This window comes from Pelophylax lessonae, assembly GCF_965119305.1.
Source record: "Pelophylax lessonae genome assembly, chromosome: 13".
NCBI lineage: Eukaryota > Metazoa > Chordata > Amphibia > Anura > Ranidae > Pelophylax > Pelophylax lessonae.
The window spans coordinates 192,328,372-192,343,866 of NC_138780.1; the positions used below are offsets into that span (position 1 = coordinate 192,328,372).

General features: G+C 44.1%; 1 protein-coding gene across 2 annotated transcripts in view; it reads right to left on the reverse strand.

The window, feature by feature from the left end:
- Window positions 1-15,495, reverse strand: part of TC2N (tandem C2 domains, nuclear) — a 136,457-nt gene that overhangs the window by 43,685 nt on the left and 77,277 nt on the right. For both annotated transcript variants that reach the window (XM_082275442.1, XM_082275443.1), the window contains 2 exons: window positions 4,722-4,801; window positions 2,415-2,490 (listed from right to left, as the gene is read on the reverse strand). In XM_082275442.1, coding sequence (XP_082131568.1) covers window positions 2,415-2,490; window positions 4,722-4,801 — 156 coding nt within the window. The remainder of the gene's footprint in view (window positions 1-2,414; window positions 2,491-4,721; window positions 4,802-15,495) is intronic.

The following is a 15,495-nucleotide window of genomic DNA, read 5'->3' on the forward strand; positions in this document are numbered from 1 at the left end:
TGTACATACGAAGATGTTGTTTTTTTCATATATATATATATATATATACACACACACACACAAAGATAACCTAAAAGCAATTCATGTATTTACACCTAGATCATACTGAGTACATTATTGTAACCGGTAATGTAAGCGGATAATAATGTATGGTCAAGTATAGCATAACAGCCAGTAGAAAAAAAAAAGTATAAATAATAGACTATATTAAAAGCATGGCTGCATCCAATAAGCTCGATGCGTTTCGTGGATGAGTTCCACTTCCTCAGGAGCGGATGCAGACCATATATAGCAGTTACAGGTAAAAACATGTGGTACTACAAACACAGGGCTGCTAGGAACGTCTGTCCCAGGAGCTGAGGTGATGGAAACCCATGGAGAGCCGGGTGCAGAAACACACCCCCAGGGGAAAGGAGGTTTCCATATTGAAACCAATAATGGTGCAGAAAAGTACATCCGAATATACCTTATGTTCCCACATGAAACCATGCACCAGAGTGCAATGTGCGGTGTGCCCAAATGTGCAATGAGAAACACCTAAAACCAAGGGGGGCTCCTAAAATAGCCCAGCATGACCATGGGCTCCTCCCATCGTCAGGCTAGGCATAGTAAGTAAGGAATTGCATCCCCGCCAGAGCGGAAAACCGCTACTGACGTCCGGGTGCCTCCCTAGTGAACCAGCCAAAATGGGGAGTCCATCGGCGCCTGCTGTGATGTCAGGCGCACAGTGCGGGGTGTGGCGCTGATGCACGTCGGGTAACATACCCCCCCCCCCCCGATTCCTCAAGCCAAGGCAAGGAAGAAGGGGAGGGCGCCCGGTGTGCATCGCAGCTCCCAGGATAACTGCCAACCAGCTTGCACTTTGAGTGACAATTGCGCGGTTGCTACACTGTACCCATATGACATTTTTAATCATTTTTTTCAGACAAATTGAGCTTTCTATTGGTGGTATTTGATCACTACTGGGTTTTTTAGTTTTTTGCTAAGTGAAAAAAGACTGCAAATTTTGAAAAAAAAAAAAAAAAACTTTCATAATTTGTTATAAAATTTTACAAACAGGAAATTTTCTCTTTCACTGATGAGGCTGCACTGAGTACTATAGTTTTGAGGGGGCGTCCTCGTCCATAGACATACCACCAAAAGAAAGCTTTATTAGGCTCAAAAAAATGATAAACATTTCATAGTATACAGTACAGTGTAGCATGACCGTGCAATTGTCATTCAAAGTGTAACAGCGCTGAAAGCTGAAAATTGGCCTGGGTAGGAAGGGCGTAAAAGTGCCCCATAGGCAAGTGGTTAAAAAAGAAAAATGACTTTGTCACTAAGGTTTCACAATAACTGGAATTTTTTAAACCATATATTGTGTTGGTTGGATCTCCTATGGCCCTCGTGACCAGCCTGCAGCCCGAGGGCCGAATGCGGCCCTTTGGTATGGGATGTGCAGTCCTCGGACCTCGGCACAGTCTGTAGTGGGAACATTAATTAGGGTAATAGCATTGACCTCTACTAGCCTCATGTAACATGTTCCCAGTTTCATATTGTCATCTGAAGCATATCCCCAGCCAACAGTAACCCAGCCCTCACATAACCCCCCCCCCCACAGCCGTGTCCTCTGCCCCTCTCACATCACTTCCCTCACCACAGCAGTGCCCTCTGCCCCTCTCACATCACCTCCCCACAGCAGTGTCCTCTGCCCCTCTTACATCACCCCCCCCCCCCACAGCAGTATCCTCTGCCCCTTTTACATCACCCTCCCCCCCTGCCAGCAGTGTCCTCTTCCCCTCTCACATCACCCCCCAAAGTTGTGTCCTCTGCCCTCCTCAGTAGTGTTCTCTGCCCCTTCACATCACTCTCTCCTTTACATTACTCCCCTCAACAGCAGTGCCCCTGCCCCCTACAGCTGTGCTCTCTGCCCCTTTAAATCATGCCCCCCCCCAAAGTAGGGCTCTCTGTCCCTTCACATCACCCCCCCTCCCACAATAGTTTTCTGCCCCCCCCCCTTTACATCCCCTCCACACACAGTAGTGTCCCCTACCCCTTTACATCACCCCCCCACAATAGTTCTTTCTGCCCCCCCCCCCCCCAAAGTAGTCCTTTCTGCCCCCTGAGTCCAGATGGGACAGTGACTCTGTCCGGATCCGGACCACGGTCCACCATTTAGTTATGCCTGCTCTATTAGGTCTGCAGTGTCTGACAGTCCTCTCCAGCATTACATATATTGAACATTATGTGCGGCCCTTAGGTGATCACAGGGGCCACATTTGAGGCCTCCTTTAGCTCATAAGTGACAACCACTGCGTTACGGGATGATACATTTCTAGGCGGTGCACATCAGTTTCAGGGAGGCATCCTAGTATATTTATTTCTTTAGCGACAGGCCAAATTGTGGAAATCCAGCAGATTTCTGGTCTTACCGAGACTGCGATTACTCCCTTGTGAATCTTTCCTGGAGGAATTGCTGCTGCGGATGCTGGAAACAGAATCGTATCTCTGAAAAATAACATAACCTCTATTAATGGGTGACAACGGCAACACATACACAGCAACTATTTAAACCAGAGTATGTATTATATACATACAGTATCTCACAAAAGTAAGTACACACCTCACATTTTTGTAAAATATTTTATTCTATCTTTTCATGTGACAACACTGAAGAAATGACACGTTGCTACAATGTAAAGTAGTGAGTGTACAGCTTGTATAACAGTGTAAATTTGCTGTCCCGTTCTTTTTTTGGGCGTCAGGTGTCCCACGATTCTGTTTGCGCGGTTTTACCGCGATTCGTCGGACGACAATCGCAGCAAAATTGCGCCGTGTTTTGGTGCCATTGCAAGTCACGGGAATCCCTCGAGCATCCTGCGACTTGCAATGGTTCCGAATCACGGGCAGAATCGCGGCGATTCTGCCCGCGATCTGAAACGCCTATATGTGAACGGAGCCTAAAGGCACCCCCCTGTGCTCCTTCATCCAAAGCGTGATGAGACAAACCATTTACTACTGGCAGGGGTGCTTACAATGATCAGCTTTTATTTATTTAGGCAAAACTTTTATCCCACAAGGAAAAACTTCTGTAACTGCTTATAAAGTATTTGCTTGAGTTTGGCTGCAATTTGTTAGTCTATTTAAACCTGCTACTACATCTAACACTCCCCGACCCCCCCCCCCCAGACTGACCATGCAGCTGTCCAAAGGTGCCCCCTATGCTCCTTCCTCCAGTGGGGACACTCTAATCAGGGCCGCTGATGGAGGGAACACCAGTCCTCCTGTAGGGGGACCGGGCACACAGGGGAGCTCCGACAGCACGGTGAATTGATGTGGTCGGGCGGAGGGGCAATTACAGAAGGAAGCCCTGTGCGGCTCTCTACAGGCAGCAGCTGAAAGTCCGTTTCTCCCCCCTCCTACCAGCTTTCAGCTGCTGCAGGGACGGACACAGGGCATCCTTCTTACAATTGCTTCTCTGACACCAGTCCTCCCTCTCCCTATTCTGCCTGCCTCTGATTCCCCCCCCCCCTCCCCGTGTGCCCCCTTTCACTGTGCTTTAGGCTTCCCTGTCCTGTAAAAAAAAAAAAAAAATTGTAAAAAAATTAAACATTGTAATTTAATATTTTTAAAAAATTGTAAAATAAAAAAATTGGAAACACTAACATTTAAAAAAAAAATGAAATTCAGTTTTTTTTTTTTTAAATGTAAAAAATTATTAAAAATGGCTAATTCACACAGGTTCTTTGTTATGTTTGTGTCTGCTAATAATGATTTTAGTGTATTTTTAGTGGAAATATTGTCTTGACATATTTTTTTTGGGGAGGGGCCCTGTCAGGTAGGCTGTATGGGGTCCCGTGATTTCTAACAGCAGCCCTGACTCTAAGGGTCCTTTCACACATACGGTCCGTCAAAGGATGGATAAAAAACGAACATCAATGCATCTCATCATGTAAAAACTGATGACAACGGATGATCATTCATTAACATCCGTTTTCATCCGCTTCCGTCAATGTCCGTTTTTTAGAACGGATGAATGCCCTATTTTTCATCCGTCAAAAAAACAGATTGGACGAAAAGCGGATGTAAACGGACAAACGGTCCATTTTTCATCCGTTTTTGCATTGGTAGTGGATGTAAAAAGAAAAAAAAAACGGATGAAAAACTGATTCATTTTGACGTGACTGAACTGATGAACTGAACGGACCGATGAACTCATCGATCCGCCGATCCCCCGCTGAGCAGGAGGTTGACCGCTGTTCTCCGCGTTGTGTGCAGAGACACAGCCGTCAGTTCCCCATGCATCTCTATGGGGGAAATCGGATGGGAACGGACCGTTGGTCCATTCTCATCCGATCCGATCCGCTGGACGGATGGAAAATAGGGTTTCCATCCATCCAGATTTGACTCGGACATGTAGTCGCTAACATCCGATGCCCCATAGGGATGCATGGGAGGACCATTCAGATCCGCCAAAAAACGGACAGGCAGATCTGAACGGCCCGCCTGTGTGAAAGAGCCCTAATGCAGCCACCACATCTGATTGGTCAGCTGCAATATATTACATTTTTGGTTTTGGGTTACTGCTTTGACCTATACCCCTAACATACAAAACCTGTGTGATTAGTGTTGGCAAGCCTGCTCTGCACATCTTTCAATCCAGTATTGTATTCCATAGAAACTTCTAGTTATTACATCTCCAGTTATTACAGTCTATAATTTGTCTACTTTTCCAGTACCTGAATAAGGCTGCTCAGATCATACAGGGAAGTGCTGAGACCCGAAGAATCAGTCGTTTTGATGTTCCTCAAGTCACAGACTGAAACAGACCCAGAGATTAAAGGATTTAGTTACAATGAGTTATTCCAAGCAGATATAGAGAAGACTTCGAGACTAAAGGGCTGGCAATCCGTGAGTGGACAATAATGCTGTATTGTTTTATAGCTTCACACACAGTTTAGACAAACATAAAATTAACTGTATGTCTGCAACAGATTTTCATTTGGGTTTTTACAAAGAATTTTCATAGATAATTATTTCTTTAAAGCCCCTTTCAGACTTGTGCGACTTGTCCTGCGATTTGGGACTTCAAAGTCGCATGACAAGTCATACTCCATGATTTCCAATGAGTACCGTTCCATACTTGCCAAATCGGTCGTCTCCAAAGTGACAAGGGAACCCCTGTACTGAATGACGTGCTGGTGTCAGCAACTATATGGCTAGGCTGACACATTTCGAGGGAGGACCCCTCTACCTCAAGCCAAAAAGTGCTACTGAGTATACTTGGAGTATCCCACTCATCCCTTCTCCCATACAATTTAAATAAAACCACAAAAACAACAACCCCTAGACTGATCTTTGACTGAGCCAAGAACTTAAAGTGTTACGTTTCTGCAAACAGTTGCTACAGGTAACCCAGGGTAATCCCTAAAGTGTAATATCCAGCAGTCCTCTAGGGGGCAGTGCTACAGTAGTAATGTCACTGACCCCCCCCAAAAGTGTCAAAAATGCCAGGTAAGTGAACTGTCCACCACAATGTCGCAGTCCCGCTAAAAATCGCTGATCGCCACCATTACTAGTAAAAGAAATAAATAAAAATGACATAACTAATAACATTTTGATTTTTACATTTTTTTTTATTGGTAATGTTATATAGCACAGTGGTCCTCCACTCCTGTCCTCGGGGCCCACTAACAGACCAGATTTTAAGTATTACCTTGGGGAGATGCAGACTAGAATACTGCAATCACTGAGCAGCAAATGAGATCACCCACAACAGGGTGACACATAGGCCAGCATCCAGATTCCAGCCACCCACCCCACAACAGGATGCCAGCAGCCAGCCACCCACCCCACAACAGGGTTCCAGCAAGCCAGCCACCCACAACAGGGTGACACCAAGCCAGCCACCCACCACAGTGTTCCAGCAAGCCAGCCACCCACAACAGGCCAGGGTGAGTGACACCAAGCCAGCCACCCACCACAGTGTTCCAGCAAGCCAGCCACCCACAACAGGGTGACACAAAGCCAGCCACCCACCAGTGTTCCAGCAAGCCATCCACCCACCAGTGTTCAAGCAAGCCAGCCACCCACCACAGTGTTCCAGCAAGCCAGCCACCCACCACAGTGTTCCAGCAAGCCAGCCACCCACAACAGGGAGACACCAAGCCAGCCACCCACCACAGTGTTCAAGCAAGCCAGCCTCCCACAACAGGGTGACACCAAGCCAGCCTCCCACCACAGTATTCCAGCAAGCCAGCCACCCACAACAGGGTGACACCAAGCCAGCCACCCACAACAGGGTGCCAGCAAGCCACCCACACTGCCAGGCGTCAGCCACCGACCCACAACAGGGTGCCAGCAAGCCACCCACACTGCCAAGCGTCAGCCACCGACCCACAACAGGGTGACAGCAGCCAGCCACCCCACAACAGGGTGCCAGCAAGCCACCCACACTGCCAGGTGTCAGCCACGGCCCACAACCGGGTGCCAGCAAGCCATCCACACTGCCAGGCGTCAGCCACTGACCCACAACAGGGTGCCAGCCACCCACACTGCCAGGCGTCAGTCACCGATCCACAACAGGGTGCCAGCAAGCCACCCACAGCAGAGCAGGGTGCCAGCAGCCAGCCAGCCATTTTTTTTAACCTTATTGTGTCTTTCAAATTTCAATGGAGATGGATGAAGACAGAAAAAGTAAAAGTGTGTTCTGGGACTATTTCTCATCTCAACCATCTCCAGGAAAAGCAGCAGTGTGCAACACATGCACAACCAATATAAGCATGGGATCAGTAACTACAAAAAACAAAAATACGTCAAATCTTTGGGCCTATCTAAGAGTTCATTATATTGAATTATATCATGCAGCACAGAAAAAAACAAAATTAATATCAATGTGATTTTGAAATACCTCCTCCACTATCCCAGGCAACAACAACAGATATGTTTCTGTAAAATAACAGATGTCACTGTCTAGATTCAGATGGAAGATCTCAACTGCTGGACAGAGTAATCACAGAAATGATGGTCACTAATAACCAGCCATTTACAATGTTGTGTGACTCAGGATTTAAGCAGTTGATGTCCATCTTTGAGCCAAGGTACACACTGAAGAGTGAGAAGTATTATCGAACCGAAATGCTGGGAAAGATTCACCAAAAGGTCGTCGAGAAAGTAAAGGCTATGCTGCAACCAGAGAATGCTAGCAACTCACTCTCATTCACGACTGACTGCTGGTCAGGACAAACAGTCACTAGTGATTCTTACATGCCACTTCATTGACAGCAGATAGACAAAAAGGCAATTGGTGTTGACTACAAAAGTGATGCAAGGATCCCGCACTGGGGAGTACAGTAGAGAAATGTTTCTAGGCATGCTTGAAGAATGGGGAATCACCAAAGACCAAGTGATGCTTGTGCTCCTTCGAGACAGCAGAGCAAACATGCGGAAAGGAATGAGGCTTGCTGATATGTCAGACCTCCGTTTCATGGCACACAACACCCTCCAACTTTCAAATGAAGGTCTGTCAAGCCAAAGAGCTTTGATTGCTATATGTTTTAAGAAGCATGAAGAGATTAAAAATGTTGTGCTGGCAAGTCTTTTGAATCCTTGATACAAGAACCATGCTTTCCCTTCTGATGATGTATTGGCCAAAGCAAAACAATGGCTGACAGAAGATATTCAACGGGAGGTGCAGGAGGTTCCTGCCGAAAACAAAACAGCATTTTTATAATCTGAAAGAGCAGCATGCTGCAAAAACAGAAAAATGTCCAAAAAGACAACGAACAGAAGATAATCTTCTTCATCGTGGTCGAAGTGATCATGACATTTTCAGTGTTTTATTTGGATCTGCAATAAAATAATGAGCCTGGATGATGAACTTCATCTCTATTTGAAGGAACCAGTAATTGACAGAAGAAGTGGTGATCCTCTTCAGTGGTGGAAAGAAAATGAGGCATGCTACAAAATACTTGCTTCCCATGCTAGAAGATACCTGTCTCTCTCTGCTCCTCTGTCCTCCTCTCCTCCTGTACCGAGTGAGCATGTTAATGAAGTGGCAGCATTATATGAAAAAAGCCATTTAACAGGTGAACATGATGAACATGCTGAAATGTTCTGCTTTCTGCAGTATAACATTGTTCTACTTTAACTGCGAGTATTGAAAAGTCTAGTTGTAGTATCCAGTGTCCACTCCAATCCACTGTCTAGCTTTTGTCTAGCTTTCTCTCTAGCAGTTTACAGTGAGTGCACTACTATCATTGCAGTGAGTGCACTACTTCAGCAGTAGTCCACTGACTCCAGTCCAACCCACTGTCTAGCTTTTGTCTATCTTTTTTATAGCAGTTTTGCATTGACTGCAGTATCATTGCAGTGAGTGCACTACTGCAGCAGTAGTCCACTGACTCCAGTCCAATCCACTGTCTAGCTTTTGTCTAGCTTTCTCTCTAGCAGTTTTGCACTGACTGCAGTATCATTGCAGTGAGTGCACTACTTCAGCAGTAGTCCACTGACTCCAGTCCAACCCACTGTCTAGCTTTTGTCTATCTTTTTTATAGCAGTTTTGCACTGACTGCAGTATCATTGCAGTGAGTACACTACTGCAGCAGTAGTCCACTGACTCCAGTCCAATCCACTGTCTAGCTGTTTGTCTAGCTTTTTTTCTAGCAGTTTTGCACTGACTGCCCTGCAGTAGTTATTTAAAATTATTGCAGTGAGTGAGTGCACTACTGCAGCAGTTTATGCATCATCCACAATCAGATGATGTGAAACTGATGTCCCTGCAAGTGCAGTTTTCCTATCAGTTTTCATGCAGTTAAGGTGTGAAGAGCGAGCCCTTAATGTTAAAAATGTTAATAAATAAAGATTTAACATATTCAGTAACAGATTTGTGTTGAAATTTGTGTTTATTTTGCAAAACTTTCAATGTACAAAATATCGGCCGATACCGATATATGCGATGGCCAAAATATCGGTATTGGTATCTGCAACGAAAAACTGATATCTGTCGATCACTAGTTATAACCCTTGTCTGTTTCTTTTTTTTTTTTTTTTTTTTGCTTTTTTCCCCCCATCTGTGTCCCAATTTTGGAGATTTCCCTTCACTTCCTGTCCCATCGCCAAACAGGAAGTGAGAAGAAATGCCTGCAAATTAGGTGAATCCTTTGGGGACCCCCCAGGTCACCAGAACTTGTGTCCCAATTGGAAGATTTCCCCTCTAGTACTTTTCTGGGGACAACCCAAAATGTGGGACTTTTTTTTTTTTTGTTTGTTTACTTTCACTTTTGGAGATAATGGTGAACAGGACAAATGGGGAGGGTGAATCCCCTCACGGGGACACAGACAGCAATAAAACCTGACAGGGTTGCTAATTCCTCTCCCCTCTATCCAAAAGTCTTGCCTTTAGTTATACTTTAATGCCAGAAATAACTTATTGTATATTTTTTTTTCCTCCAGGAGTATACAGTATGAGTTTGAAAATTCTATGGAAATGCTTAACCACTTCACCTCCAGCAGATTTACCCCCCTTCACGACCAGGCCAGTTTGTGCGATTCAGTACTGCGTTACTTTAACTGACAACTGCGCGGTTGTGCAGTGCTGTACCCAAATAAAATTGATGTCCTTTTTTTTCTCACAAATAGCTTTCTTCTGGTGGTGTTTGATCACCTCTGCGATTTTTATTTTTTGCGCTATAAACAAAGAACAACTTTTACTCTGCTCTAAAACATATCCAATAAAAAAATTTAAAAAAACAAACTTCATCAATTTAGGCCAATATCTATTCTACAACTTATTTTTGGTAAATAAATTCTAATAAGCATATATTGTTTGCTTGGTTTGCACAGAAGTTATAGAATCTACAAACTATGGGATATGTTTATTTTTTACTATAATGGCCACGATCACTGACTTATATCAAGACTGCGATACTGTGGCAGAAAAATCGGACACCTGACACTTTTTTGGGAACCACTAATACAGTGATCAGTGCTAACAATATGCACTGTCACTGTACTAATGACACTGGCTGGGAAGGGGCTAACATCAGGGACGATTAAGGGGTTTAAATGTGTGCCTAGCTAATATTTCAGTGTAGTGGGGGAGGTGCTTTTATTAGTGTAAGGCATGGATCGGTGTTTCTGCTATACAGAAACACAGGATCCATGTCTTCTGTACTGACAGAACAGCCTTGTTTACATAGGCAGACTGGCACTCTGTCAGTGTACTGAATGATCAGCGGGTGCCGGTGGACCTTGGGACTGCGGGACCCACTGATCAGTTCCCGCTGTGTAAAATCACAGCGTCAGCGAGCTGCTGGGGGCGCCCACTCACGCCCAAAAAACCCGGAAGTGCAGAATCACGTATATTTACACGTGATTCTGCGCAGTGCGGCCGACCTGTAGCAATAAATCTGCTATGGGGCGGTTGGAAAGTGGTAAAAAATGCGTCACAATTTAACTAAGGCCATTCGATTTTAGTCAACTAAAGTGCACTGATTTCGATTTTGTTTTAGTTCTAGTCGTATTGTAGTCATCTGGATTGTTTTTGCTTTAGTTGTATTTTAGTCCACTAAAATAGTGTTCATTTCGTCGATGAAATTAACACTGTTGGTGAGGCAGCAAATCTACCCTCAGCAGTATCATACTAGAGCCAATTTAGATAGGAGCCAATTAACTTATGTAGCACCCTCCTAGGTAGGTGCTAGTGAGAGAGTATAGTTTGAGCTTTGTCTGCTTACCAGAAGAGTTGCAGGTAAATCTATATTGTTCTCTGCCTACCAAAGAGCAGGATCTGTTAGTGAGGTCTGCTCATTGTGCTCAGGATGCAATTCATTCTTTCTAGAGAGTGTTTCACACTGGTCCAATAGGGAGGCATGTTGGACAGTGGGAGAAAACCTGATGAATGGGTGAATGGGATTTGATACAGTCCTGATGATTGGCAGAGGGAAAAGTGCCTCAGTGCATGTTGGGATACTGTATAAAAGCCAGGAGCACATGTGCTCCGGGTCTTTCGTCTGGATAGCGGAGTCCCAGAGGGAGGGGGCGGCTGCCTCCTCCTCGGAAGAGGTGCCATGTGGCCAGAGGGGGTCGTCCTGAGGGCCTGAAGAGTAGCAGCGAGGAACTGAATTCAGAGGTCCAGAGGAGCTAACTGAGAGGGGAGACACTGGAGGATCTGTCTCTGCAGTACAGTGAGTACAGAAACTCATGTCAAGGTGCCTGACCTGAGGAGGGCCATCCCTGCTCCTAGGATAGTCAGTGGACGGATGTCAGTGGAAAGAAGATACCAGTGAGAGTGTCCTGAAGATAAGTTATCGTTCAGCAAGTCTTGTCAGAGACTCAATGAGAGCAAGAGACTTAACCCCATCTACATGTGTGGCTGTGTGGATTAGTAGCCTGGCTGTTCATAATTGCTAAGAAAGACCTGAAGATAGAAGTCCTAAACCAATGTGAATAGTTCAGTTGGAGTATCCCACGATTCCCTTCCCCTATCCCAAGCACAAATAAACAACCAAAAAACCAACACCCCTAGACTGTTCATTTGAGTGACAAGCCATCAGGAGCAAGGAGGAATCCAGAGACTTTATCCAGGTAACCGTGTGCTGGTGATCAGGGGAGTCCTTCAAGACACTATTCAGCAGGTCCTGCAGGGTCAGTGCTACACTTACCAGCATGTTTTTGGAGTGTAGGAGGAAACTGGAGTGCCTGGAGGAACCCCATTCATACATGTCTAATTAATGCAGATAATGTCCCGACCAGGACTTGAATTCTAGTGCTACAAGACAGAAATGCTAACTACTAAAAATCCATGGTGCTGCCCTTCATTTAACCGGTTGCCGACTGCGCACAGTATATTTACTGCGGCAGTCAGCCCCGGCCAGGCAGAGTGACGTAGATCTATGTCACTCGCATGTCACTGGTATTGGAGCCAATAGCGGGCGAGCGCGCGCCCGCCTCGGCTCGTTCAGGGAGGTGTGCGGGCGTGTGACCGGCGGACCCGATGTCCGCCGGTCACTCGCCGATCGTCGGTACAGCGGGAGAAAGGCAGAGCGGCTTATGTAAACAAGCCGCCTGTCATTCTCCCCTGTGTAAAAATGAAGATCAGACGGTTCTACTATGTAGAACCGTTGATCTTTGTTTTTACACCAATAGCCATGTCCCACTACAGTTAGAAGCACGCCGCTAGGACACACTTAACCCCTCCCTGTCCAATACATTTAACCCCTTCCCTGCCAGTGTCATTTTTGCAGTAACAGTGCATATATATAGCACTGATTACTGCAGTAATGTCACTGGTACCACCAAAAGTGTCAAAAATGTCAGTCAAGGGTCCGATCTGTCCGCCGCAATGTCGCAGTACTGCAAAAAAAATCGCAGATCGCCGCCATTACTCGTTAAAAAAAAAACACCAAAAATGACAAAAATCTTTCCCTTTGTTAGTAAACGCGATAACTTTTGCGCAAACCAATCAAAATACGCTTTTTGCGATTTTTTTTTTTTTTTATCAAACATATGTAGCATAAAACAATTTGGCCGAAAATGTTAAAAATGTTTGATTTTTACATTTTTTTGGGGGGGAGTTTCATATAAAAAAAAGTGAAAAATATTGTTATTTTTGCAAAAATTCCATTTATTTTTTTGTTTATAGCGCATGATCAAAAAATCGCACAGGTGATCAAATACCACCAAAAGAAAGCTCTGTTTGTGGGGAAAAAAAGAACATCAAATTTGTTTAGGTACAGCGTCGCACGACCGCGCAATTGTCCGTTAAAGTCACACAGTAAAAAATCGCAAAAAAAACCCTGGTCAGGAAGGGGGTAAAATCTTCCGGGGCTTAAGTGGTTAAGTAACATAAATTCTCTAATTTTATTTTAATTTTTTTCCCATGAAAATGTACTGTCTTGCTTGTTTATTAGATTGTAGCACTTTCCTGCAATCTCTCAATAGAAGAAGTTAAATTATTGCAGAAGCCAGTGTGTTGTCATTCCTCAAGTCTATCACCACAGTCTGAATGTGCAGCAGCATTCATAGTTCCCTGTATGTTGTTCAAACAGTGTCATGATTAATGTCCTAATCATCAGAGGAAAGTCCTAAGTCATTGTTTGCTGTAGATTGCGGTGTAGACAATGTATCAGAGAAACAGGAAGACAAAAAGTCATAATGTAGTTATAAAGTGAGAGGTTTGTGATCATTAAAGTGACCCTGTCCAGCAAGCATGTAGCAAGCCGAATACTTCCCTCCCCTGTGTTCCCCAATGAACTACGCTCTGTTGCTGAGAAATTGTCCCCCGAAGACCGATGGAAAACAAATCGACTAGGAATGATGGAGTGAACACTAGGGATGATCGAACGGTTCGGGTCCACCATCGGTTCGGCCCGAACATTGGGTGTTCGAGGTTCGGCCGAATTTAGAACTTTTTGCCCAAAAAGTTCGGAATTCGGCAACCAGAACCGCCCAAAATGCAATGCTTCAGGAAATGGGCTTTAAAAGCCCGTGATTGGACCAGAACCATTAGCAAAAGCCAATTGAGGGGGCAGAAGAATGCTAGGAATGTGATTGGAGTGACTAGGGGGTCCCTAGACCAATCATTAGTGAATACGCCCCCCAGTATATAAGATCGCCCCCGCCATATTCCCAGCATTGTTATACTGGACATGGAAGAGAGTGGAAGCAGTTCTGTTAATTTTACTTTAAAAGTGTCATTTAGCTATTTTTAGTGTGAGGAAAGGGATATCTAGTGTAGTTAGAGTGCTCCTTTACACTTAAGTTAGCTTCAAAAATTTAGTTTCTGTAGGGAAAGTGTTAAGTGTCAGGGGACCGTAGTGTAGTGTAGGGTTAACTGACAGTGACTGCTATGGAAGGGTGACAAAACCCTTCCATAGCAGGGTGACCGCTATAGAGAAATGATCATTTCTCTGCTTCGGGACAGGAATGTGGCTTCTCACCAGCAAGCATTTTTTAATGCTGCAGGGGCTGCCACTGCCAGTGCTTTTTTGAGGACATGTTTGATGTCAGACATGACATCTGAATATGTGTATAGGGGGTATATATAGACATATATGTCTGAATATATACCCCTAGACATATATAGGTGTGATAGTAGCAGAAATAAATGCTTGCGCTAATGAAATCATTTACAGTAATATATTTCTGCTACTATCACACCTATATATGTCTAGGGGTATATATTCAGACATATATGCCTATATATACCCCCTATACACATGTTCAGATGTTTTGCCTGCCTCAAAAGAACCCCAAAAAATGCCAAAAAAACGCTAGTGTCAAAAAAAAAAATGCCCAGGTGTGTTTTTGCTGGCATTTTTTGGGGGGTTTTGGAGGCAGGCAAAACATCAGAACTTGTGCACAGTACCACTATACACAAGTTCAGATGTTTTGCCTGCCTCAAAAGAACCCCAAAAAATGCCAAAAAAAAGCTAGCGTCAAAAAAAAAATGCCCAGGTGTGTTTTTGCTGGCATTTTTTGGGGGGTTTTGGAGGCAGGCAAAACATCAGAACTTGTGCACAGTACCACTATACACAAGTTCAGATGTTTTGCCTGCCTCAAAAGAACCCCAAAAAATGCCAAAAAAAACGCTAGCGTCAAAAAAAAAATGCCCAGGTGTGTTTTTGCTGGCATTTTTTGGGGGGTTTTGGAGGCAGGCAAAACATCAGAACTTGTGCACAGTACCACTATACACAAGTTCAGATGTTTTTCCTGACTGCAAAGAACCCAAAAAAATGCCTGCTATTAAACCGGCAAGGTGTTACAGCAGAGAAGCCATATTCCTGTGCTTAAAGTTTTCTAATACAAACGATCTTTTTTTTTATGGTTCTGGACATGCTACAGAGCTGAAACTTCACAGGTACACCTTTTAGACCCCCCAGACACAAAATCACACAAAAAAAAGTTCTTAAAAATTGTCATTTTTGATAAAAAAGCCAATTATTGAAAAATTAAAAAAAAAAAAAAAAAAAAAAAAAAGAGATTTTTTGATTTTTACTTTGGATTTAGTATCTGGGGGGTCTAAAAAGTGTACATGTGAAGTTTCAGCTCTGTAGCATGTCCAGAACCCCCCAAAAATTAGCATTTTCTTATAATTTTTATTAGAACAGGAATACGGCTTCTCTACGGCGCTTTTTCTTGCATTTATCGGGCATTTTTGGAGGCAGGCATGACTTTTTTTGGATTTAGTGTCTGGGGGGTCTAAAAAGTGTACCTGTGAAGTTTCAGCTCTGTAGCATGTCCAGAACCAGAAAAAAAGATAATTTTTCAGTAGAGCAGGGATGGTGGGACCCCTCTTTTACACTTATATGATCTTTTTTTGGGGTTCTGGACATGCTACAGAGCTGAAACTTCACAGGTACACCTTTTAGACCCCCCAGACACAAAATCACACAAAAAAAAGTTCTTAAAAATTGTCATTTTTGATAAAAAAGCCAATTATTGAAAAATTAAAAAAAAAAAAAAAAAAGAGATTTTTTGATTTTTACTTTGGATTTAGTATCTGGGGGGTCT